Source organism: Lissotriton vulgaris, chromosome 12 (genome assembly GCF_964263255.1).
Source record: "Lissotriton vulgaris chromosome 12, aLisVul1.2, whole genome shotgun sequence".
In the NCBI taxonomy this organism is placed as follows: Eukaryota; Metazoa; Chordata; class Amphibia; order Caudata; family Salamandridae; genus Lissotriton; species Lissotriton vulgaris.
In genome coordinates this window covers 773,786,735-773,811,548 of record NC_141700.1, presented here as the reverse complement: position 1 = coordinate 773,811,548, position 24,814 = coordinate 773,786,735, and the positions used below count along the sequence as shown (strand labels likewise).

The window sequence follows — 24,814 nt, the reverse complement described above, 5'->3', positions numbered from 1 at the left end:
GTCTGCATCTAATGATTGGCAGGGCAAATGACATTTGTGGCTATTGAAATCGCCCATTAAGAGAATTTCGAAAGGAGTATGTGAATTTTGACTGAAGTTATTTATCATGTTCGCCAGACAATGCACATGTTCATATTCATTTGATCCACCCCAAGCATTGTAAAAATTAATTACTAGTATAATACAGCTTGGGGAGACTGTCCACTCTATTGCTAGGATGTTTGGGGAACCTGAATTCAATAAGTTAAAAGATCCTACTAGATCTAACGAAAAAAGTGTGATGAGCCCCCCTTTTGCTCTCCCCGCTTTACTGGTGCTGGCAGGTATTGTGTAACTTAGAAATCCATCTAAATAAAAAGAAAGTGAAGTGTCCCACGTTTCTTGCAGAGCTATGACCTTATGTGTAGAAATATATTGGGTCCAAGTAGGGTCAGATATTTTAGCTCTTATTCCTGCCACGTTCCAAGTCATGAATGTACATGGTAGGGGGGTTACCCTCTCAGGCATAACTATTATAGGTGATGTTTGAGATAAAGGTAGTCAATCGTTGGTGTTCAGATCACTTAGAGGATTAAAACGATTTACCAAATCCATAATAGGGCCTGTGTTATGGGACGCTAATCGATTTCGTTTCTCGTTCCTAGTTACGGTTTGCCACCCATTCATTGATGGGACCGTAATTGGGGGGGGCATCCTCTGTGGATGAAAAAGGGGCTGTGGGGGATAAAAGAAACCTAGTGGGACTGCCCTGAGGTTATCACTTTCCTTAATATCTGATCCATCCCAGAACAAAGTGCTCGGGCAATGGTCGTTGTTAAAGTTTATCACTACACAATCACCTTTCACATTTTTCGCCCGTTTTCCCACCCATCCTACCCTTCTAGCGGCTATAATACTGGAGGATGTATTTGAATCACCACTGCTGAAATCATCACACCATTTTTTTGCTTTTCCAATAAGTTCAGGAGTTGACTCCTCCTCTCCTTCCCTTAGCGGGGGCACCCCTAAGAAAACAGCTACGTAGGGTACTACCGCTGGGGGCAAGTTTAGATGGATCTTACTTCCAGGAAAATTAGTAGTCCCAGGTGTTGAGTGGATCTCCTGTGGAATAATGGGTGTGGGAGGTTGGGCAACCTGTGAGCCTGCTATAACTGATTCCATGGGCTCAGAGATAGTCTCAGGTGGTGGTAAGGGTAGGTGTTGTGCTCTGTGACAATCTACGGCCTTTTTTTCGCCAAGATGCAAGCTATCAAGTTTTTTCGCGATATCATCAATTAGCACACATTTTTTTAACAAGCCATCAAGACATGTGGTCATTGTGTCTACTATGTCTTTTGCAATTCCCACTAAAAGGGGTTCAATCCGTTCCTCAAAAAGCGCCTCGATAAGATCCTTTAGAGACTCCTCCATCCCATGAGTGGCTCGGGGGGGGGCCTCCCTCTTCTTGCGTTTTTTCGAGGGTGATTTTAAATTTCCCAAAGTGTCCGGGGTCACAGTAGGGAGCAAAGTTTGGGATGCACAGGATTGAGGTAAAGTGGAAACAGTAGCAATTGTGGGTTTTGTTATAATGATATCAGGCTCTAAAGGGATGGATTGTATTTCAGATGATGTGGCTGGGAGGGGAGATTTAGCAATCAAGCCCAGTTCTAATTGTGCTGTAGCAATTTCCTTGGTTAAAGCCCCCACCGCAGAAGTAAGATAGGACAGAATAGAGTCAGATTGTTTTGCCACTTTTGCTTTTTTTCCGCCCTCTTGTGTGGTAGCGCCGCATTTCCGCTTACCCATATTTGCTGGAGATGTTAGATGGGTGGCCCAGCCCTGCCTGGTCTTGCCGTGGACTGCCGTAGACTGTCCCGCCCTTGTCCCGGGCTTCTCCCGGTCGCTCCCGCGCGCGACTCGCGGGGCGAGTGGGGTGTCAGCGTTTTTCTTGCGCCTCCTGGCGCTTCTGCCGCGTCACGGGCGCGCTGGCGCCCCAGGGGCTGCTGGGAGGTGTGGTCCGGTGGCTCCGGTTTCCCGCTCCCGCTCCTGCTATCGCCGTTTCCCTCACGGCTTGGCCCGTTGGCCTGGCAAGGCTGCTGTGAGTGTTCTTTGGTGTTCCTCCTCAAGTAGTAACAACGGACACGTCATTGGAGGGTTGGGGAGCTGTGATGCAAGACCTACATGTCAGTGGCCATTGGTCTCCTCACGATCGACGGCTCCACATCAATCTTTTGGAACTTAGAGCAATAAAGCTGGCTCTACAAGCCTTTCTTCCTCGCCTAGGAGGTTCACAAGTGCTCATCAGAACGGACAACACCACAGCCATGCATTAAGTGAACAAGGAGGGAGGAACCAGGTCTCTCCCATTGTCGCAGGAAGCTCAAGAGATCTGGGAATGGGTGATCCTTCACGGAATGTCGCTGCAGGCAGAACACTTGCCAGGAATTCTAAACGAAAATGCCGACAGATTGAGCAGGTTATCCTCGGTCAGTCACGAGTGGGAGCTTAACCAGCGGGTTCTGGAAGAGGTCTTTTATCAGTGGGGCAGACCATCAATAGATCTCTTTGCCACACCGACCAACAAGAAATGCCGGTCTTATGCAAGCAGGCTTCACCACCAAGGATCATTGGGGAATGCGCTTTGGATAGCCTGGTCAAGGACATTTGTCTACGCCTTTCCCCATTCCACTGATCCCGAGATTGATCAGGAAGATCAAAGTGGAACCATGCAGGATGATCCTAATAGCCCCTGCTTGGCGGAGACAGTTCTGGTATACGGAGCTCCATCTGCTATCTCTAGCTCCTCCTCTCCCCTTGAGGACTATTCCAGATCTCCTCACAATGTCCGAAGGACAGGTTTGGCACCCAGATCCACAGTCATTACACCTGACAGCATGGCTACTGAGCAGCGAGAATTTATGAATCTCCCCATCTCAAATGAAATTAAGGAGGTCCTCTCCCAGGCGAGGACTTCTTCCACGAACAGGACTTACCGCTTTAAATGGAAGAGATTTTGTATTTGGTGCAGGAGAGAAGGAATTGATCCCTTTACTTCAAAGCCTCATCAGCTTCTACCTTATCTCTTGTCCCTGGCAAAGTCGGGGCTGGCCCATTATTCCATAAAAGTTCATTTGGCAGCCATTTCGAGATACAGACGGTCTGGGTCTGGACCTTCATTGTGGTCTTCCAGGATTATTAAACAATTCTTAACCGCATCGCTGCAGCGGCTTTTCCCGCTGTGTGCGGCAATTTTCAAAAAGCCGCGTTACATGACGAGCTCAGCTCGTCATCAGCATACGACCGCCATAGCTGATGACGAGCTGAGCTTGTCATCAGCAGCGAAGAGGTTAAGGGCTTGTTTCGGGTCTATCCACCAGTGAGGCCTCCGCCTCCTACTTGGCACCTAAATCTAGTCCTCACTTAACTCATGAAAAGCCCATTTGAACCAATTCATCGTTCTGACATGAAGTTCTTTCATGGAAATTGGCTCTCCTTCTCGCCCTCACATCGGCAACACGTATTGGAGAATTGCAGGCTCTTACAATCCAGGAGCCTTTCCTACAATTTAAAAGGAACACTGTTATCTTGAGAACTAACCCTAGGTTCATACCCTAGGTACCCTCGGACTTCCACTTAAACGAGCTGGTTATTCTGAAAGCGTTCTTTCCTCAAACGGCTACACCAGCGGAAAAGTCGCTGCATTCTCTGGATGTACAACGATGTTTAAAATTCTATTTGGATCGTAGTAAAGGATTTCGGAAATCCTCTCAATTGTTTGTTGCTTTTGGTGGTCCAAGCAAAGGTCTCCTGCTGTCAAAACAGGGGATAGCAAGATGGATTACAAGTGCCATTCTACATTGCCATACTGCAGCAGGGAAACCTCTGACTGGCAGGGTTCGGGCACATTCCACAAGACCAGTGGCTTCTTCAACAGCCCTCTTTGCGGCGGTGCAGATTAAGGACATTTGCAGAGCTGCTACCTGGAGCAGCGTTCACACCTTTACTAAGCATTTTTGCTTGGAATCCTTACAGCAAGAGGATGCGGCAGTGGGCCAGGCTGTCCTGAGGAACCTCTTCCAATAATTGGTGAGCTTTCCTTTCTATCCCACCTTCCGTTATTTTACACATTTTGTATCTTTATGTCATGTTGGCTATTACAATGTATTTATTACACAAAATGTGTTTTTTATTGCTAACTGCTTGCACCTCTGATACAAAAGCATGGGAATCTATGACAGTTCCAATACTGGGGCAAGACAATAAGTTACTTACCTGTAACTTTGGTTCCCCAGTATTGGTAACTTTCATAGATTCCCATGCGCCTCCCCACCTCCCCGAGGAAAGCTCAGCCTACAGCAGATATGGTGACTGTTACACAACGGCTACGAAAATCTGAGGTTCCTTCAGGAGGGTTATATGGGGTGAGGCCCTTCTGATTAGCTGATGCCTAAGTTTGGTCTCTTTTGTAAAAACAGGGTGATATGCTACAAAAGGGAATGAGGCTGAGGCCTTTTTCTTTCTCTTTTGTACCTACTGCTATGGTATTTTTGTTACCGAGACTCCCATTCCGACGATGGGGAATGATACAAAAGCATGGGAATCTATGAAAGTTACCAATACTGGGGAACCAAACTTACAGGTAAGTAACTTGTTTTTTTCTTTACCATGGATATTCCCTCTACATCCATAAAACTCTACCGCCCCCTGCATTTCTAATGTCACAGATCTAGAACATTTTATGGCTTGTGGTGTCTTTATTTTTGCTCCAAAAATAGACTACCTATCTGTCACCTAGGTGGACATGATGGGGTAGTGCAGTTTCGAAGTTCTGTTGCTTTCTTTCCGAAGAGTTTCTTACTACGGGGCACCATTGTGGCTTTGTTTTTCATTTACTTCACTCTTCTTTCCGTGATATTGAAACCATATGTACCAATTGGCAGAATATTAAAAAAAGACAATGATGTTGGCTATTTAGGCATGTTTTTTGTACACTTGAAAAGTTGTGTTCAGGAATCTCACACATATGCAGAGATATTCAGAGAGACTACACATGGTGAAGAACTAGGATTATAAGTATGTAACTTCTGGTGGATAGGTGAATAGCTGTATGTAGGGAGCCTGGCTGTTGGGGAGGTTACAGAGAGACTGCAAAGTTGGCAGATGGAGCAGCTGGATGAAAAGTGGACGCTTTATGACTACATTAGAACGTTGTGAGCTAAGGAGCCTAGTAAACAGGAGAAGACATTGATACCCTGTACTGAATTAACAAAGCAACAAATCCTATACAATACATCTAGCTACAGAATGTATGACACTCTTCATGTAATAGAACACTGACAAAATCAGCAGTTGATGCAAGGCGGATCATTGCTTTAATGCACTAGAGTTTAGGCTCTACCTCCAAGGCCAATAAATATTGTGATGAAGACTTACATCCATTTGCTTCCATTCCTTAAAGTTCACCTTAGTTTCAGGAAGGCTTAGCTCTTCTGTTAGGTCACATGTTTGCGTGCAGCTCTCCTGCAAAAAAAGGGTTAGGTGTGATTAATGTATACTTTTTTCTGTACATACACGCTTTATATTTCATATATGTGGATGGATTATATGTATTAGTCGATTTGGGCTCAGTACAGGTTGAACCAAGAAGAGACTCGTAACTCTGACTCAATGCTAAAAAAAGGCTAAGGACTCGTACATTTCTTCCTAGGCCCTCATATCGAGCTGGTAGTAAGAGTTACAGGACAAATCAGGAATACAAGATGCGTTGAAAGCTACATCTCCAAGCTTGACTTCACAATCTACATGTCGGTTAGATGTATGGAAGAAAACAATGCCAGCCATGGGATGGGATGGGGAAAACATGCAAGAAACTTAAATTCCCCTTTTATGAGGAAACAACTTGTCGAGCTCTGGTATTCCCACAGGATGTATGACGTTACAACGCATGTTTTTACAACGCATGCCTTTACAATGTGGTTTTTACAACGCATGCCTTTGCAGCGCATAGTGCTTTGGGGCGCTGGATAGTGAATAGTTTAATTTACTATTCCAACTCCAGTCCCCGTGGATAGTAGGGAAGGTGTTGGATAGTACATTAAACCTATTCCCTATCCTAGAGCACCCCCCAGCGCAATGCCTTGCAATGGTTTGCATTGTAAAAGTTGCGTCGTAATGGTAGTGTGTTGTAAAAGTTTCGTTGTAAAGGTTGTTTACCATTTCCACATCCAGGAAGTACCATACATCTTGGTATCAGTGCAGGTGTAGTGATGCAGGAGCTCGATTGAAGTCATGAGGACCTTAGTGAGGCTAAGTCATGCCTCAGAGGAAGCATGAGCAAAAGTGTGGTCCTCTCATGACTGATGATTTGCAACGTTAGGATTTTTGTCTATTTCGCACTCTGCCTGACTCTACCAGTCCATACATAAGAACAATAGTCGTAGCAGTATCAGTAAATAATCAGCCATTAGCTGGCTGTCGATCTTCAGCCCAGAAGCCCCGTGATTGAGCCCCTTTTTATGAAGATCATTGATTGTATACATGATTTCCATTCAAGTTCTGTGTATGCTATGGTGTTTCTTGCAGATAAATGTGTCACTGCTCTGACCTTCGATGGTCATTGTTCGTTGATGAGGTAGAGAAGCATGCAATACGCACATTGGTCAGGAGTCCCTGCAGAATTTGCCTACACTGGTATTTATGCTGAAGGGAAGTCTAACAAATGTATTTGCCTCTAGCACTTTCAAAAGTGTTTGTTTTCTAATTGTTATGACCAAAACAAGCTATTTATCACTGCTTGAAAGTGGTTATAAACACCCTGCCCTTTTTGTTTTTATTTTATTTCTAGGAAATCAAAGACCAGGCGAATCTAGAAGCAGCTTAGCCTGAAACATATATATTCATGTTTATTACCATTGCTGGTTATATTGATCACAGACTTAGCTGAAGGATTCTGTCTTGGGGGCCAATAAGATGTTCAAACCAGATTATGGCTTTGGCATAAAGATGCAGCTAGGGGTGAAGCCACTGCAGGGTTTTGGAACATCGTCTGTTTTAGAAAAATTGAAAATCTACCCAATTTTGAGCAAGACAACGACGAGACAGTTAAATACTTTTGAATAAACTGATTGAAATGGAAACTGTATTTGCTATGTAGAATCTTTATTCAGCGACCCAGCTGCCAGGCTAGAGGCTCTGAACACACACCTTTTACTCTGGTACAGTGCTAGAGAACAGAAGTGGCACAGTGTCTAGAACCTAGATACAGCCACGCTCAGTGTCTACTATGGCAGCTGCACTGGGCACAGGGAATTTGAGTTTATGGTTTGCGAATATATGATTTTTCAACGATTACAAGTTCCACGCATGGCATTACCACGCGAATTTTACATCGCAAGTGGCTTTACCACGCTGGAATTTACAACGAAGGATTGTACCACGGTAGAAACGTCTTACCTGCACGTCTTTCTCCAGCAGCCCTTACTTCCATCTACCATGGAAACAAGCGTCAAAACACGTCTTCCAAAATCAAAAAAGGACTGTTTTTTTTACGTACACTGCACGTCTTTGGGGGAGGCTCTTTCCTTTTACTTCATTAATACCACAGAGCGTTTTTTTTATTTATCTAACTCGCTCCTTAATTGTTGTTATTTTTTGGGGGGGAGAGCCCCCCCAGCCCCCCTAGCCCCCCTCCCAACCCTCCCCCAGCCCCCCCAGCACGACTGGACGGAATACCACGTCTCCCCCCAACCCACGCTGAACGTACTTTCGTGGTCAAGACGGTCGTGGAAGGCACCCACGTTGAAAAAACGTTTGCGTGGTAAGTGTACCGTGGTAAACGTTATGCGTGGGGATGCCTTCGTAGTAAATGATGTTTCCCATGGTTTGCCTGCTAGTACGCATAGGTAGAAGCCCCACATTACTTATTGTCTAACTTCAACTTTTTTGGCAGGCCAGAAACTCGCTTTTAGAAAAATAAATTTTCACCTTCAAGGCAAATGCTCTCTCCTGTTTGAAATTCCCAGGAATATAGATAAGTTAATTTATACTTCAGGAGTGAACCTATCCTTGCCTCTAATTTCCCAGTGCAGTACTGCATCTGGGATTACTTTGTCATGTCTATTTATTCCTACAAAAGAGCAGCTGAACTGTCCCTTTAGGACTTACTTCAGGTCAACTATGCAGGAAGTTACCTTGCCTGAACCAACCACGCCACCCTCCTTCTCTGGATCTAAATATCAATCACCTGTCTGTCTCTTGGAAGATGCCACTGAGGGAATACTATGGAGATCTGGCAATTAGAGCCTCTCCTTGCATTGTAGGTGTCCAGAGCAGAAGGGTTAGAAGTCTGTAATGCCTTGCTCACTGTCACATATAGTGTCTCCTGCAGTTTAAGAGTTTCAATGTGTTGCAAAGTCATTCTTTGCCCTGGGCACCCCCATTTTTGTTGTTGTCTGGTACTGGTGGTAACTTATTCTGACGGTCCTTGGGCTCTGTCTAACCAGACCCAGGGCTAGTGCTAAGGTGAAAACACAGTGAAAACACACACATATGTGAGGGTGAACTATGTATTAGGGTACACTTGTAATTGGCATGAAATACCCTATACGTCCCTAGTACATTTTAGGACAGGGGTTTGAAAACGACCTTTAAGTCCCTAGTATATAATAGCGAACGAAACTGTGGGTAAGCCGTAATAACCCTGCTGCATCTGGGCTATGAAAACACTCTCAGAACAAGACTATGATGCAGAGGAACCAATATGTCAATTGATTTATCCTAGGGGGAACTGAATTAATCCCTATCATAGAGTACCATATCTCTATTATTTTCTAATTTATATACCACCAATGCTGACTCCAGGAGTGGTTGTAAGTTTATTTATATGCAGTACATTTATCACAAGCAACAAACATAAATACATCACATATACAAATTATTGATAAGGCAGAAACGCGTCAACCCCATAACACAGAAGAGTCCGCTAAATGTGGATTTGCATAAAATAATTTTGGATTTATTCTAGTGACGGATGGAATAAGGCTGGTGATACATCCACATGTCAAAATAATTGGCAGAAAATATAGTTTCTATGTGTTTGTGTGTATATATATTTGTATATGTGATTTATTTATGTTTGTTGCTTGTGATAAATGTGATGCATATCAATAAATAAATACACTTACAACCACTCCTGGAGACCTAGTAAATAATAGGGCATGGACGTTTAGAGGCCAGCTGGCGTTTCTGCACTTGCATGAGTGCACTGCTGAGAGCCTGAGGTTATTTTAAAAGCAACCCTGTGTTGCAGCACTGCTTTTAAATGTAAACTGTGCTCAAACTTGACTTTGGTGGTAGGGGAACTTACAAAATAATGAACTACAATATATTGGCATATTAGGCACACCCAAGGTCTCCTCTAGGTGTCCCAGGGGTGGGGGGTCATTTAATGCTATTGTTGAATGTATCCTAAACTATACAGGAAAGAAGTTATAAGGCTTTCTTGTTTGTGAGCCAACATTCAGCCTTCCCCTGGTCTACCCTGATTGGTCAGAGTTAACAGGATTAGACAGCCTGCTTTGATGAATTGATAATTGGCTCACCAAGTGAGATGCTACCTGTTAGAGAGAACTCTGCCACACAGGAATGTCTGAGCAGGGGGAAGTGGTCATAAAGCATGAACTTCATGGGGGATAGGACAGGCAGAGAATCCCAGGTCCATCTACCGCCCAGGCCGAAATGCATTGGATTATGGATATGTTATAAGGATGTGAATCAACTTAATTCGTTTGGAATTGAGAATGAATTTATGAGAATGAAGAAATTCTTGAAAATAAGAAAAATAAATGAATGTGAACTAAACAAACATTGTGATTAATTGGAACTCATCAATAATTGAGGACACCCCTTTAGGGTTATATGAGCTGTGACTAGGGGACGTCTCCCAGATGGGACACGCTGCTGTACTTAAATTTTGGAGGAGGACAGGAGTGATCTGCTTTACCCCAGAGAACATTGAATATATATGTGAGAGGTGCAGAGCCTCTTGGATCTGCTGCTTGAAACTAAGAGAAGAAGAAGGCTTGCCAAGCTGGAAACTTGATTTGTACTACCTTGCCCTGTATTCTCACTGACTGCGCCTGCCGCATTATCTGGAACCACAGCCATTTGGATTTAACTTGCTTCAACAGGATTAAATAGTGGACTTCCTGCAAGCTACAGGTTAACAGAGCTCTCCTGGACCTTCACCACCAAAAATCCCACAGCCTGGAGTACAGCCAGTGGATTTGTAAGGTTTTTGTCCGATTGGATTGTGGGAACTGAAGTCCCAAATTTCCAAGGACCATTTTGGAGATTCCAGACCCTTACATTGTGTTTTGGACACTTTGCCCCCCAAGATGAACTTCAGGAAGAAGTTCCATAACCTTGGAACAACTTTGGATAAAAGCTCCATAAGGGGACAGACTCAACTACCAGAGCCAAGCCAGCGACCTTCAACTGCGTACCAGTCTGCCCTGATTGTTTGTCTCGCTGAAAAGCTCTGGAGGTCTTATATCCCCTGGTTGACCAGGAGCTTCCTGGAAAGCAAGCCGGTGAACCCTCACCAAACCCGGACTGGTAAAGAGCAGCAAGAGACCCCAGCAGAAAAAGTTACAGAAAAGTTTCTATGTCTGGTAAAGCAGGACCAGATTTCTCAATGTGGCACTATAGATTTACGAGTGCTATATAGTGCTAAATCTTTAAAAATTAATATATCTCTGGTTCCCTACATTAGATTCTTATCGTTTTGGTTTCATTTTAAAGATAACAATATTTCCCATGTTCATAAAGTGGTGTGGGATTTATATTTGTGTTGTGTCTTAATTATTTACTGAATTAGTGTTTTTAAATGCTTTACATACCTGTCTCCTAAGTTAAGCCTGCTTGCTCGCAGCCAAGCAACCAAGGGTTGAGCATGAAAATAATTTTCTGAGACCTATTCTGAGCCCTAGACTGTGTTATTGGCCTTACTGCCAGGGGTATATGCATATTTACCACTAATAATAACCCATCAAGTATGGTTATTTGACACCTTTCAACTGGTGTCTACTTTGTAGAAGCAAGCCAAATAGTTGATTTCCCCTGTTTTCTGCTATAGAAAAAAAACTAAATGCTAGTGAAGCATCGCCATCCTGACATCACTTGTATTGGTAAATTACAAGAAGAAGTCCTCCAGCAAAACCACAAATTTGATTTTGTACTAAGGTAGTGCTCAGTCTAAGTTGAAACATATATTTGCTGGGGGGCGCTCTCCCATTTTTCTGGCTAACATTAGCATCATAGAATCCTATGACTGGACTCCATATAGATCTCTCTGTTCTTCTTTGACATTCTTTTGAGACTATGGCCCATATTTAGGAAGGTGTTGCGTCACCCTAATGCCATGAAAGGGAATGAAAGTGCCATGCAAACCCTAAGTGAGATTTTCCCAGCCACACAAGGCCGAGGGGGGTTACTTGGCCGAGTTTGAGTGGGCCGGCATGGATCCACTCAATAGTGAGGAATTGATGATATTGATGCATGTAGGAGCGATGATGTGGCTGAGCATTTTAACAAATGCCGCCTGGAGAGGGTCTGAAATGTGTGATGTGGGTTTCATGTGTGCAATCATTTTGTGGGTGTCTTTAACATGTACTTTTTAAAAAAATGTTTATTAACAATACGTACATTGGCACAGAATATGTCAAAACAAAAGTAAATCCAGTTAAGACAAATGGGAAATAAGCAAAAGGCAAGAGAAAAATACACGAACCATCAGAGAAAAATATTACAATTTAAATAAACAATTTAAATTAACAATACATACTGATCCAACAAAATTTTAGATAAGTTACCCCAGATTTTCCCAAATTTAAGTAGTGACCTAGTACCTCTAAGTCAAGCCAAGGCAGCCTTCCTGCCCCAAATTTCATTCACCAGCGGCCACCATTTTTGGTATTTCAGACTCTGACATTTGGGAATGTTTCTACTCATCTAAGACAAAATCACTAATTAGTACAGGATATAGCTGCCTAATCCCTTACAGGAAAATTGACTGCTCTTAATTAGCAGAGAAATGGAGTTCCACGTTGAAATTGACGATTAATGCCGAAGAGATTTCCCACTCACTCTCAAACATTAATAATTTGGTCCATTCATCTAATTTAAGACTACAACAGTTTAAAACTACGTGTAGGTTGTACTTTACCCCTGAAGTAATCCTTAAGTGGCCTACAAATACTTCATATAGTGACCGTACTAAATGCCCCAAATGCCATACTGTAGGGGCTAGTATAGAACATATGTTATTTTCCTGTCCAACGCTAACGGAGTTTTGGATGGCTCTGGATAAAGTTTTTAGGCTGAAACTAGTTAATCTTCCGTCTATCTCGGCTTTAACCGTACTTCTAGATATACAAGACACTTTCCTTCCCCAACAGGCTTTAATAAGTATCCTATTTTCCTTTGCCAAACTAACCATTGCTCGTGCATGGATCTCTCCACAACCACCACATATCATGGAATGGTGGCCGCTGGTGAATGAAATTTGGGGCAGGAAGGCTGCCTTTGCTCGACTCTTTCCCTATATTACCGAATCGGTAATTACCGATTCAGTAATTGACATTCATTCCTATGGGCCTCCAGGCCCATAGGAATGAATGGCAATTACCAAATCGGTAAATACCGATTCGGTAAATACCGAATCTTAACGATTCTGTAATTTTTACAGAATTATTAGCTACATAGGATTTACCGATTCTAAAATACCGAATCGGTAAATCCTATTTACCTACATTTAGCCCTAGGTTTCCAGTGACACTGACCTTTAACTAGTCAAAAAAATAATCTGTCTGACTTTCTGTCCAACAGAGCAGAAGCACATACTTACTAGAAGGGGGAGCTAGAAGGAACCTAGCTTCAGAATGTATTCCAAAAGTGTGAAATCCACCACTCAATGTGTTTGCAATCAATAAAAAATGCCCTTCTTCACAAGCAAATAGTGCCAACCGTGGGATCAAGGTGCATCATGGTGGAAGCATTTGTGAAATAGTGGTGTCGACTTTTCCACCATTTTCCATGATCCAGGGATTCTTCCAATAAAGAACTGGGCCTAGCTTTCCACTCCACTCTATCGTCTGTACATCTGACTGCATTTCTGAAGTAGCTTGAATGTAGACATCCCCAAAAACTGCAGGCTCTTCCACCAGGCAGAAAAAAAATACATTTAAGTACCAGGAAGTTCTGTCGTTGGTGCCGCCAAACGGGTTTAAATCCTCGTTGTGTGAATTCCAATCAATCATTTTACAACTTGTTATCTTTGTTGAAATCAATACTTAGATAATCATCCATTAATGTTCACATAGCTACTATCCCCAGATGTTGACAACAGCCTAGTGTTTCTTGATAGGCTCTCTTTGACTGAAAAAAGATTTAGTGGATGGACTTTTCTGATGAAAAGATGATGAAAAAGTAACAAAGCATATCACTATAGGGGACTTAAATGCTTTACTGCCTATGCCCTCAGATCTATCAATGTAGATATCATGCATCTTACCTGGAGGACAATGCTGTTACTTTTCATTGTAACTGCACAACAACCAAACCTGTACATGTAATCTTACATTCTTACATAAGCTTTACAATCTGCACAGAGATTATCATACTGTTATACAAAGGTGAAAAACTATATATAGAGACACCATTCACTCAGATCAACTAACCAACTATTAGTAGCCTTTCTACCCCCCAAGAATGGGTAAACAGTACCCAAACACAGGACTGTTGGATGGGTAGCTGCTTGTGCTACACGTTGTAACGATGAAGCTAGCAGGCTACTTAAGAAGAAGACAGACGCTTACTCAACAAGAGAAGAGGCATCAAGAGAAGTGGCAAAAAAGATTACACTTTTTGCAGGAGAGAAACTCCAACATTTTTTTAAGTATATATCAAAATGGAGAACCTGCCATAATCTTGCCAAGAATTCAGCGTGAATATCCAGAAACTGACCCAGAGCGGAACAAGTGGTGCTCAGAAATCTTTTTAAGTAATGTGGGCTACTTTGCATAGTTTCTTGTACTGTTTGCTAGTTTTGATTAAATCACATGAATCTGTGACATATCCATTTCTGGGAAATGTTACTGCTGCTTTAACTGTACTAAGGGATTCCCTGCCTGATGATTGGCATTGATTCAAATATATGAATGTATGAAAAATTACAACACTGATGAACTGTCATTACAAATTACTAACTGTGAGAAATTGAATTTCTGGCTGGCTAGGGTATACACCTAAGCCAGGTAGAACCCCCCACTCTAGTTGTGGTAAGGGAGTTACACATCCAATATAACCCCTGCTCACCCCCTTGGTAGCTTGGCAGAGCAGTCAGGCTTATTCCAGAGGCAATGTGTAAAAAGTGTTTATGCAACACATACACATATCAGTGACACACTAGGCACACCACAAAAAGAGACTCCACACAAGGTTATATAAAAATAGCCTTTGTATTATTCATAAAAACACGTTAGACCACATCACATAAATCACTGCGCCACTAGGCACTTGTCATGACATCACATAGATCATAAATCACTTGGCAGAATGTGAAGCACATTAGACCACAAGCCCATCAATAACAGATCGCATAACCTAATATTCACCTTGCCATAAGGCAATGGTCACAACATTACATTAGGTGCAATAAAGTGAATACTTATCAGTTGCACCAGTTAGACTGATAAATTGCACATGTCATAAAGTCTCTTTCACTCATACAAGCTATGCAAATCCTGCAAGAGATCACCAAGCCATATCCACCTTAGGAGCCACATCTACACTCCTAATATCGGCAATACAGTTATTTGAGTGCAGGAACGCCTGCCCTACTATTATGGATAATAAAATACACCCAGGGAGGTTTCCCTTTAATGTGGCAAGAGTTTGATCGGGGGCCCGTTCCGGGCTATCCCTGCGTTAGAAAAAATGCCCCCCAGGTAAGTGATCATCAAGTGTGAGGGCACTCACACTTGTACCACCTGAGGCATTTGTCTGATTCACCAAAAGGAGGGGGGAGGGTTTATTTGGGCTCTCCACATGGGAGACCTCGACTGGCCTCCACCCTCAACTGAGCCAAGTTGCTGCTGACTGCAGACCTGCGGTGCACCAGCCAACAACCTTGGACTCCTGATGATACCGCACTGCCAGTGGGCCTCTGTCCCCACCCACAGTGAGATGCAGAGGTCTTCTGCCTCCTCCTCGGACTGCCGGGCAGTTTGTCTTGGCAGGCAGCCCCCCACTGACATGGATGGAGGTCTCCCTGTTCTTTGCTCAGAGTCGTTTAACCCAGCACCACTGCCTCATGAGACCCCTCTCCTACACTGTGGGTGACAGAGACACAGAGAGCTGATGCGGCTGGAGCTTCGGGAGCTCCGCAGCTTCCATGGCCATGACCAGGCTCTGCGGGACACCTTGCACCAGCGTGGGTTGCCAAGCGACGCTGGGACCTCCTTGGCTCTTGCTCAGCGGGAGAGCGGCCTCGCTCCCTTCTCTAAGGTGTTTCTTCCTCTGGGACCTCACAACGCAGCACGGTTGGCGGCGCAGCAGTAAAAAAAAAAGGGTAAAATGGAGGAAATTCTCATCAGTGGAGCCAACACGGAAATTCCTGGCAGAGACCAGCAATTCGAGAATTTACAGCTAAGTGAAGCAGCAGGGAATTCCAGCAATGCACCAGAGTTCCCTATAAAGTGAAAAACACCAGGGGTTCCCAGTAAGGTAAATAGCCCAGGGAAGTTCCAATAAACACCAGGAACTTCCAATAATCTGATAGCACAAGGGAGGAAGACTTTGAGGTTCCTGAGTCTTCCCAAAACAGAAGGCCAGCACACACAAACTATTAGAGATTGTCTTCCCAAGCAGGATACCACAGCAGGGCAAAAAGAGTCAGTCCTTTTCCTCCACCACAAACAGAACCAGCAACTGCAGGCCAACCCACCCCTCACTCAGAAAAGGCAGCGCTCCTCACACAGTCCTTCCTCTTCCTTGGCATAGTGAGCAGAAGAAGAATGGGTGGGGATACTACCCCGAGCGACTGCCTGTGGTTAGACTTATTGCAAGCAATCTACAACTTTTTGTGTTTCATACAACAGAGTAAAAACATTATGTCCTTCCTTGCGCAGGGAGTAATTATATATGTGGAAACTGTGTTTTATGTTTATTAAACCCTATCATTTACAACCACAGACGTTATAAACATAACAAAATAAATCTGCATGTCTTGTAAAGATTTTTGTTTATTCTACTTTTTGATTTGATTTCTGCAAAAATTATTCTTTATTAAGAACATCATAAGTGTTTAACTCGTTGACAAGCAAGGTGTGAAATTGCTACTGTGGTTACTCTTTTACCTAATTTTAGTATTACTAGTGATTAATATTTTGAAATGCAACGACGATTGTGAGATATCAGTATGCCCTTCAAACAATTAATGGAATTAAAAGAAAATCCAGAATTTTTGACTCGGCTACTTGCAATTCGGAAATTTGTTTTGCTTTTGTAGTACACAATAGTGGTGTCCTTGGTTGGTTGGTCAGTGGTGAAAGGAACTGTTGATATTAATATTTTTTACGTATGATAAAGATTTTCAACTCAACAATGCCTTCAAAGCATGAGTTTTGAAATAAAGACTACATTCATTTGACTTTTCATCAGAAAAATATAGATAATTTGGTCATAATCTAGTGCGGTTAAGGGCTAGTAAAGAAGAGGGAAGGAAATAGGACTTACACCAATAAAATTGATGTCCTGGGGGCGGCTCTTCCGGATATTAGTTGGTATGCGGTAGCATTTCAGTTTAAAGGCATTCGGATGTTACTTGCAAAACCAGAAGAGTCAGCCTGGGGAAGGTTGTTGGGAGAAATGGCTTTCTTATATAAGTGTGGGGCCCTAAAATATTTCAAGCGAGTACGCCTGAAGGTCCTGAGGGCAGCCCATAAATATGGTACAAAGTTAGACTCAAATGGGGGATAGGCTATTATTCAGACCTAGCTCCTATTTGGGACTCACCCGGAACACCTTGCTGCCTCAGAGACAGTCTGGTGGTACCTATCAAGAGAGCGGGCATAACTATCTGGTCCTACTTGGTAGATTCAGAGGGGATCCACGCTGGGAATTTCTGAGGGCTATGTTTGGCACAGGGTTTTCCAAATTCAAATACCTACAGTTGGTATCATGGTTTGACGCAGAAAAAGAGGAAGTAAGAGGGATTGGGGATATTGAAAGTTTGTGTCAACCTGTATATCCAATAAGAAAAGAGATATCAGTGTGGTATAACCATCTACTAGAAGCCGAAGATCTGGAGATTTCATCTCTATCTACGGCCTGGAATCAAACCCCCCTTGAACTCATAATGGATACCCTTTTCGAGCCCCCACTACTATATAAATACATCAAACCCGCTAGCCTAAAAAAGAATCACTTTTTTGTCATCGACAGGCTCTAGTATACCCCCCCAACAAAGATTGCCAAGTTTGCCCCAACTTCAACACCAAAATACCCAAGATGCATGAAGCCTTTAGTCAATGACCTCCACATCTTTTTTGAGTGCCCTGAATTAAAAATCTTCTGGAAGGAGATCAGTGACACTTTCCAAGATATTTTTAAGGCCAATATTGATGTTAATTTGTCACTAGTTTTTATCGGGGACGATGGCTCATTTTGTCAGACAGCACCGCAGAATCACAGAGGGTTACTACTATATCTGGTACTACTTGCAGGGAGAGAGGTCTGTAAAAAGTGGAAAGACCCACTACCTCCGAAAAAAGAGGACTGGCTTAAATCCTCATTTGCTATGGCTCGCCTGGATTATGAAGGGGACAAGCTGACAAACATCTGGCAGCCCCTCATGAGTTGGGGCGTAACCTAGGATTTACATAGCCGGTCCTATGATTACACCAAGTTCCCTCACAAATGGGACCGGTCGGGCGACCTAAGCGAGTGTGGTAAGACGGAAGGCCCTCAGATCGTAACATCGGCTTTATAAGACCCGCAGAAGCTTATTGGTCAGATGAGGATAAATAAATTAATAAATAAATACATTTTAAAAAATGGATGTCCTGTGAACCCTCTTCCAAGATAAGTTGCCTCATTCAGAGAGTGGGGAAAAGTGTTGTTTTGATGGAGCTACGGCCAGGATTTGCAGTGGGAACATGCATTTGTCCTCATTGATGCTGCAGGGGATTGCATCTTTCCTATATAGGAAAGCCATTAAAACCATGGCAATCTCTCCCACAAGTCTTTGAACACGCCCCAGTATGTTCGGTGAAAACTCTGTGTTTTAAATGTTGGCTCAAGACCCACATTCATGACTGCAGTTCGACTGTGCCATGGTGTTCCTGCTGCCACAGACATTAGCTATGAAGGGCCTTGACCTTTTGCTTCTTTGGCCATGGGAGGATAGCCTAATTGCCAGAGCTGCTGCCTTTGATAATGGGGAACCAGGTTTAAGTCCTAGCGTTGCCTTAACATTTTGTGATTCTAGGCAAATCACTAACTCTCCCTGGCCCTAAAAATAAAATAAAAAATCTGACCTTGTGTAATGTAACCCGGTGCTCATGTCAAGTGCTATGATCTTTTGGGTCACGTTTGCGATATAGAAAAAATAGCAAAAAAGCGAGATCACAGGTGCTTAGAAAAAGCAAAACTAGTGTTCCACACTAATGTGAGATTTCTTCAAGCATTTGGTGGCATAAAGAATGACAATGGGACTGTCTGGGCAACTAAGGCATGTGGGGGGCCTGAAGGCAAAGTAAATAAATTTAACAAATTGGATGAAAGTCACATTCTCCAGCTACTTAAAAAAAAACATATACAATCAGCCACGCATTTGTACAAGTTAGAGCTTTTGTTTACCTAATACCTAATATAAACTTTTTTTTTACTTGTCTTATGTTGGTTGTCTATTTACTTATATATTATTGTGCGATCTCCTCTGATGCGTCTGTAAAACTTACCTTTTGTCCTAAATTTTAACCTTCTGTCCTAAAATTTTGTCTTGAATTTTCATCTTTTGTCCTGCATGTTTACACTCACCGTCTTGAATTTGCACCCATGCCAGTTGGTCACCCTAGTTGTGAGCTGTGAGCTGCCGACTTTGGGCGGCTGACTCATTCCCCTTTACTTCTCAATGAGGCCCTAAGGCATTGTCAAGTTTCGCATCATCCCACCTGTCAGCAAGGTAAAGAAAAAATATTTGATGATAAAATATTTTCCAGAAATACTCCTAGGTAGATTAGTTAGTGGTAATGGTTCATAGGCCAGCAATGAAATGTTACAGGTACACTTTTTTGTAAATAAATAAGCTACACACCTTTCTGTATGTAGTAGTTTGTCAGGTTTTGTGTTGCGCGGAAGTACCCTCTCTAGTTCGGAGTGCGTGCTGATGATATCACAGGCTCTGGTTGCGCCACGTTGCTTGATTGCTTCCCTCCTTCCTGTGTGGAAGGAAATCCCTACTTGTCACTGCATGTTGCGTTAGCAGGATGTGCTGCCGCTGATGGGTCCCGCATGGCAATCAGAAGGATGACCGTATGTGTGGGATCCGCCGGGACTTGAGAAACTTTTGTAATGTCTTCTGGCAGGGAACAGAGTTTCACTGCAATAGTGGAGCATTGAGAGACGATATGAAATAGTATTTTAAACCAGTTTAGGGTGCATTCCTCCCACCTCGTTGCAAAACTCCATGCTGCTTTTTAAATTGATTTTAGCCACCGCCGATTGGGATGACCCTAAATAAATAACTATTGCATTATACTGCGCTCAAAATCCCTTGAGCATGAACATGCTCTTTAGAGATACGCGTCATGTTGTGTTACCTCAAATTAGTTGCTGGTATTCTTTCAGACCAGTGTTTACCTGCTTTAATTTAGAAGAGTGTTTGTTTTAGGAATGGACCTTGCAATCTAATCGGTAAATTCTTTCATTGCACACCAGGTCTGTCATGCAACGGGTCTGAATGATCTGATAATAGAACACAACTAGAATGTACTTGAATTATGTGACGCTTGACAAATATAACGAGTTCAAACGAGTACTTTTCTACTTTCAACTGCTTCATCTACTGCATCACTTGCGTAGTAAAGAAATATAAAGTGCATGCCATGTACATAAAGCATAATCTCTCATGTAGTCAGCAACATCAAGACATACCTCACCCAAAACATTCACACAATTACCTGCAAAATCCTGTTCCCATTTTGTGAAATGTTTAGGCCTAACCAAAACATTTAAGAACATGGATTGACTCAGAGTCAAAACTCAGATTAAGGGCCTAATTACGAGTTTCGAGGTACGCCAAACCCATGGAGGTCCGGTGATGGGGGGTGATTACCGGACCAGCGGTCCAACCGCCACATTACGACTATGCCAGTTAGACCGCCAAAGGACCACTGCAATCACCAGAGATCCACAATCCTTGGTGACGCGGCGGTCTGAGGCTGCAATATGCTTGGCGGTGCCACTGGGGCATCGGCAAGCATATTACTAGTTTCCTCACCACCAGCAGTCTCATGGCGGAGCTCACGCCATGAAAATGCTGGCAGTGAGGAAACTAAGGGGGTGCCCTGTTGTCTCAGGGTCTGAGGATGCATGTGGGGCACATAGTGTGCAACCCTGTGCGCATGCACCCTAGTTCCTCACTGCATGGACTGCAAAGTCCATGTCATGTAGAAATTTGCTTTGATGCTACTTCAGCGCTGCAGTTCAAATGCTCACGCACAAGTCTTTCTCTGTCATGCAATTTATGCATGTGTAAACTCCTGATCGTAATTAAGGCTGCATCCTTAATGACGTGCCCAAGATGAATATCCACACTGATCATTTAAATACAATCGGCATGAGCTCGGCAGATCACTTTATTTTTCTATCTTACAACATCTATACTCAGCAAAAATATAGGCAAATAGGAACACTTTCTGCACAAGTACTAAAGATCATATGTACAGGCCAGGACACAAAGTCGCAGTGTATGATGGCACTTTCTGGCCCACTTCCAAAATGTTACCTTCTCCAAAACCCATGAAAAAAACGTTATAGTCATAATCTATATCATATGACATGCTTAGACTGAACAAAGCAGGACATGGCTGAAGACCAAAAGATAATTGTGAAAAAACGCTTAAAGACCACAATAGTGCTTACAAATATTTAGCTCCGTATTATTCATTCACTATACAAATCAGTTTTTCCTTTCAATTATACATTCGTTCCAAAACTCATGAAATGTGAACCCCGTCCCACCTGTTAATCTGCATTTATTTTAAACATCTAAAACACTAGAAGAGGACTGTTGTGAACAAGAGGTACAATGGATTGATTAATGCATGTCACAACTTTGCCATACAATTGCTTTCCCTGGCCTATGAACCCGAAGGACACATACATTCACACTCCCATCTCAGTATGGCTTAAACACAAACAGCATCTGTTAGTTTCGGATCCTTGGTGGTTCATAAGTTTGTGAATTCCCTCAGTTAAACATTTGCAAAGTCTCAAAGTTGGATCCTGTCTTTTATGTTTTCTGTTTCTTCCATGTTTGATGTTGTCCTGCTCGAGGATTGCAGTATAGATTTTTGCTGACTTGGGCTCGGGAGGCTAACATTTCCCTATGATCATCTGATGATGCAGAAGTGGCAGTACAGCAGACAAGGAGTGGGTCCACCAGGAGGGAATATACCCATCACCGGGGATCTTTGTAGTCATGGTGCTGAGATAGAGAACTAAAAGTGCATCTAGTTTTGTGTCTACCCCTGATGAATCTAGATTTACTCCCAGATGCTACCAGGGAGTGGTGTTCAGAGGATTTATTCAACCCCAGGGAGTATCTTGTCATGTGGTTGCTGTAGGTTGCCATACGTGTTGGCACTATGCGAACACTCTTGAAGAAATACAGTTGGGTATGCTTTGCCAAGATGTTTCAGTCTGTAAGGCAGTTGACGACTTAGGGTCTCTTGCATTTACCACCCGATTTTAGGCTCATACCTCCTACATTGTTTCTGCATCCAGAGCCTCATTTTTTGCCCACAGTTCTTTTCATCCTTTAATTTGAAGTACATTTTGGTTCTGGATGATGCTCAATCTCCCTGTATGGACCTTTTAGCAGAATGAACTGCTATTATTGATTTTATCTTTGTTTGTATATGTTAGTCTGACATTTCTTGTTCCTGGCATTTTTTGCATTTCCATGAGATCCAGTTCCAATTAGGAAATCCTTAACAATAAAACCTTTCTGTCTGTGTTGAGTAACCCAAGAATATATCAAGAGGAGACACTATTGTGGTATGTTCTTTATTAGGCTAAATCTGATTTATAACATTCATCTAAAATATTATATTTGGCTACTAGCACTATTGTAAACGTTTGTCTTTGGTCCCTAAGTGACTCCTGCTAATCTAGAGGATGAGGGCAAGGGTCTTGGTACTAGTTCCAGGTAGTCCAAGGATGTTCTGATTCCTACTACTCAGACAGCTAACAATATCAGACAGAGGAATGGTGATACAGCGATTACATTAATGGGAGGAGGGGTTGGGGGTTCTTGTACTTCAATTCCATAATAAATATTTTTCGGAGGTCTAGGTCTTTCTAACCTGAAGTTGTAGTGGGCACCAAGTATAGTTTTTATAAAGAGCCAGTTCAGTCAACCAGTCTTGGTTCTGTATGACAGCAATATCCTGAAGAGTTGTTTTAGGGCCAGGCCTTTTACTCTCAATACTCCAAAAAGTTCTGCATGTCTTTCTGCGTGGTCCCTTTGGGCCTTCTATCCAATTCCTGAAGATACTGTTATTGCTGCTTATGTAACAATCAGATGACTGTGAACTAATGTGTATCCGTGTCTACATCTCAACGTTTTTCCAGACCAGGTAGGCTAAGGTAGATTGTGCTGTCCACTTAGGTTCCCTGCCATTGTTCACCTATGAAGTTAATTCTTTATACATTGGAAGTACACAGTTAGGATAAATGTATCCAGGACTGCAATTCCCTTTTAATTTTGGTCAAAAAAAGAATGACTTACATCCATTGGTGACCTCTCTCAGGAGATGAAAGTATGACTGGAGACTCTTCTTCCATTTAGAGGAGGTCAGTATGGGAGGTTCAGCGTCAGTCCAAGGTTGCTGACTGTTTCCATTGCTGAAATTGGCAGAGCACTGATTTGCACTGGGCTGTCTACCTTTGTCCTTCATCATAAATTACAAATTAGATAAGTGAAGGAATTGGAATTTGGCCAAATAGTATTCCCTTAAGCTGAACTAGGTTGGATCATAATAAAATGTATATGTGTGTAGCAGTGTTAGAACTCCTATGTGTTTCTTTCAAGATGATCCACTAGGAACTCTGAAAGCTTGGCTAAGTCCTCTGTCAGTGAGGAATGGGACAAGGAATTAGAATTAGAATTAGGAGGTAATGATCCGATAAGTTACCAAATATCTTTATTTGCGCCTGTCTTCATCGTCATCATCCTATTGCTTACATCCCTACCTTCCTCGAAGAGAGGATATTGTTGCATTGCTGAATTTGTTGACTTGACTTCAGGAAGATTGTGGAAGTCAGCACATTTAATATTCTTCCATGAGCAAGATCAAATGGTTAAAAAGAAACCTAGACCCTTTTCTAGAGAGGCAAAAGAACTCAATATGAAAGGACTACAGTGTTTCGACCGGGAGTGGAGAAGATTACCAGTCTGTAACCAGATCACCTCACACTCTCCCATTTCTGCTCACCTTGACCATTTGCATTCTCCCTGACCTGCAGACAAACCTTTTGCTACTTGTCACTCTTTCTGCCCACTAATGCCATATGTCCAGGTACATCCATAATGCCAGAACTGCGTGTCAGTCCTCCAATAGGTAAACCAATTTGTAGGAAGTCCCTCTCTTGAGAGGGTTTGTGGGAGGATCAGAAGGACAGGGAAGGGACTTGTGTGATACAAATGACACACTACAGTACAGGATGTGTCAGAGTATCTTACCGAAATATTGTCTGCAATAGATATCTTGCCCTAAATTTCCTTTACATAATAACTCCATTGAGGCAATTCTTTTGTAAACAATATGAACAACACAATATGTTTGCTGGAATGTATTCTGACAATAATATTCTAGCACCATACAATAATATCTTTTCATCTTTTCCATCCTGTCCTGTCCGAGTCTTTACGACATGAAAACATATCAGAACTGCCAGTTAAGCTCAGCCTGAAAACACAATAGTTCATAAATATTTCTAAGGACATCAGTTTATGGGAATGCAAATCACTTGTAATCCCAGTTCTCAATTAGGAAATCCTTAACAATAAAACCTTTATGTCTGTGTTGAATAACCCAAGAATATATCAAGAGGCGACACTATTGTGTTATGTTCTTTATTAGGCTAAATCTGATTTATAACATTCATCTAAAATATTATATTTGGCTACTAGCACTATCGTAAACGTTTGTCTTTGGTCTCTTTTAAAGATATTCTGGAAGAGCACAAGAAGGTTCCCCCACTGTAAAAAAAATCCTGTCACTGTTACAGAGGTGGATATGATATTGTCAAAGTTGATGAGGTCAAGAATGTGGGTGAAAGTTAGGTGTATGTGTGTGTGTTTATGCGTTTGTGTGTGTGTGTGTACACATCCATGTGCCATTCGTAGTATTCAGTCATAATACGGTGCCACTTTAGAACATCCTTGTATCCTCCCTAAGGCCACTTCAGCTTTCAGTATAAATCAGAATTCTTTGCCTTCTTTCCAAATCCAAGCTCTCCAGCGAATAGGTGCCTACAAGTTTTGAAT

The 24,814-nt window shown here is 42.6% G+C and overlaps 1 protein-coding gene across 1 annotated transcript in view; it reads right to left on the bottom strand.

Annotated features, from left to right (window-relative positions):
* Positions 1-24,814, bottom strand: part of EPO (erythropoietin) — a 257,262-nt gene that overhangs the window by 111,199 nt on the left and 121,249 nt on the right. The window contains exon 3 of the mRNA XM_086946114.1: positions 5,413-5,499. Within this exon, the coding sequence (XP_086802240.1) occupies positions 5,413-5,499 (87 nt within the window). The remainder of the gene's footprint in view (positions 1-5,412; positions 5,500-24,814) is intronic.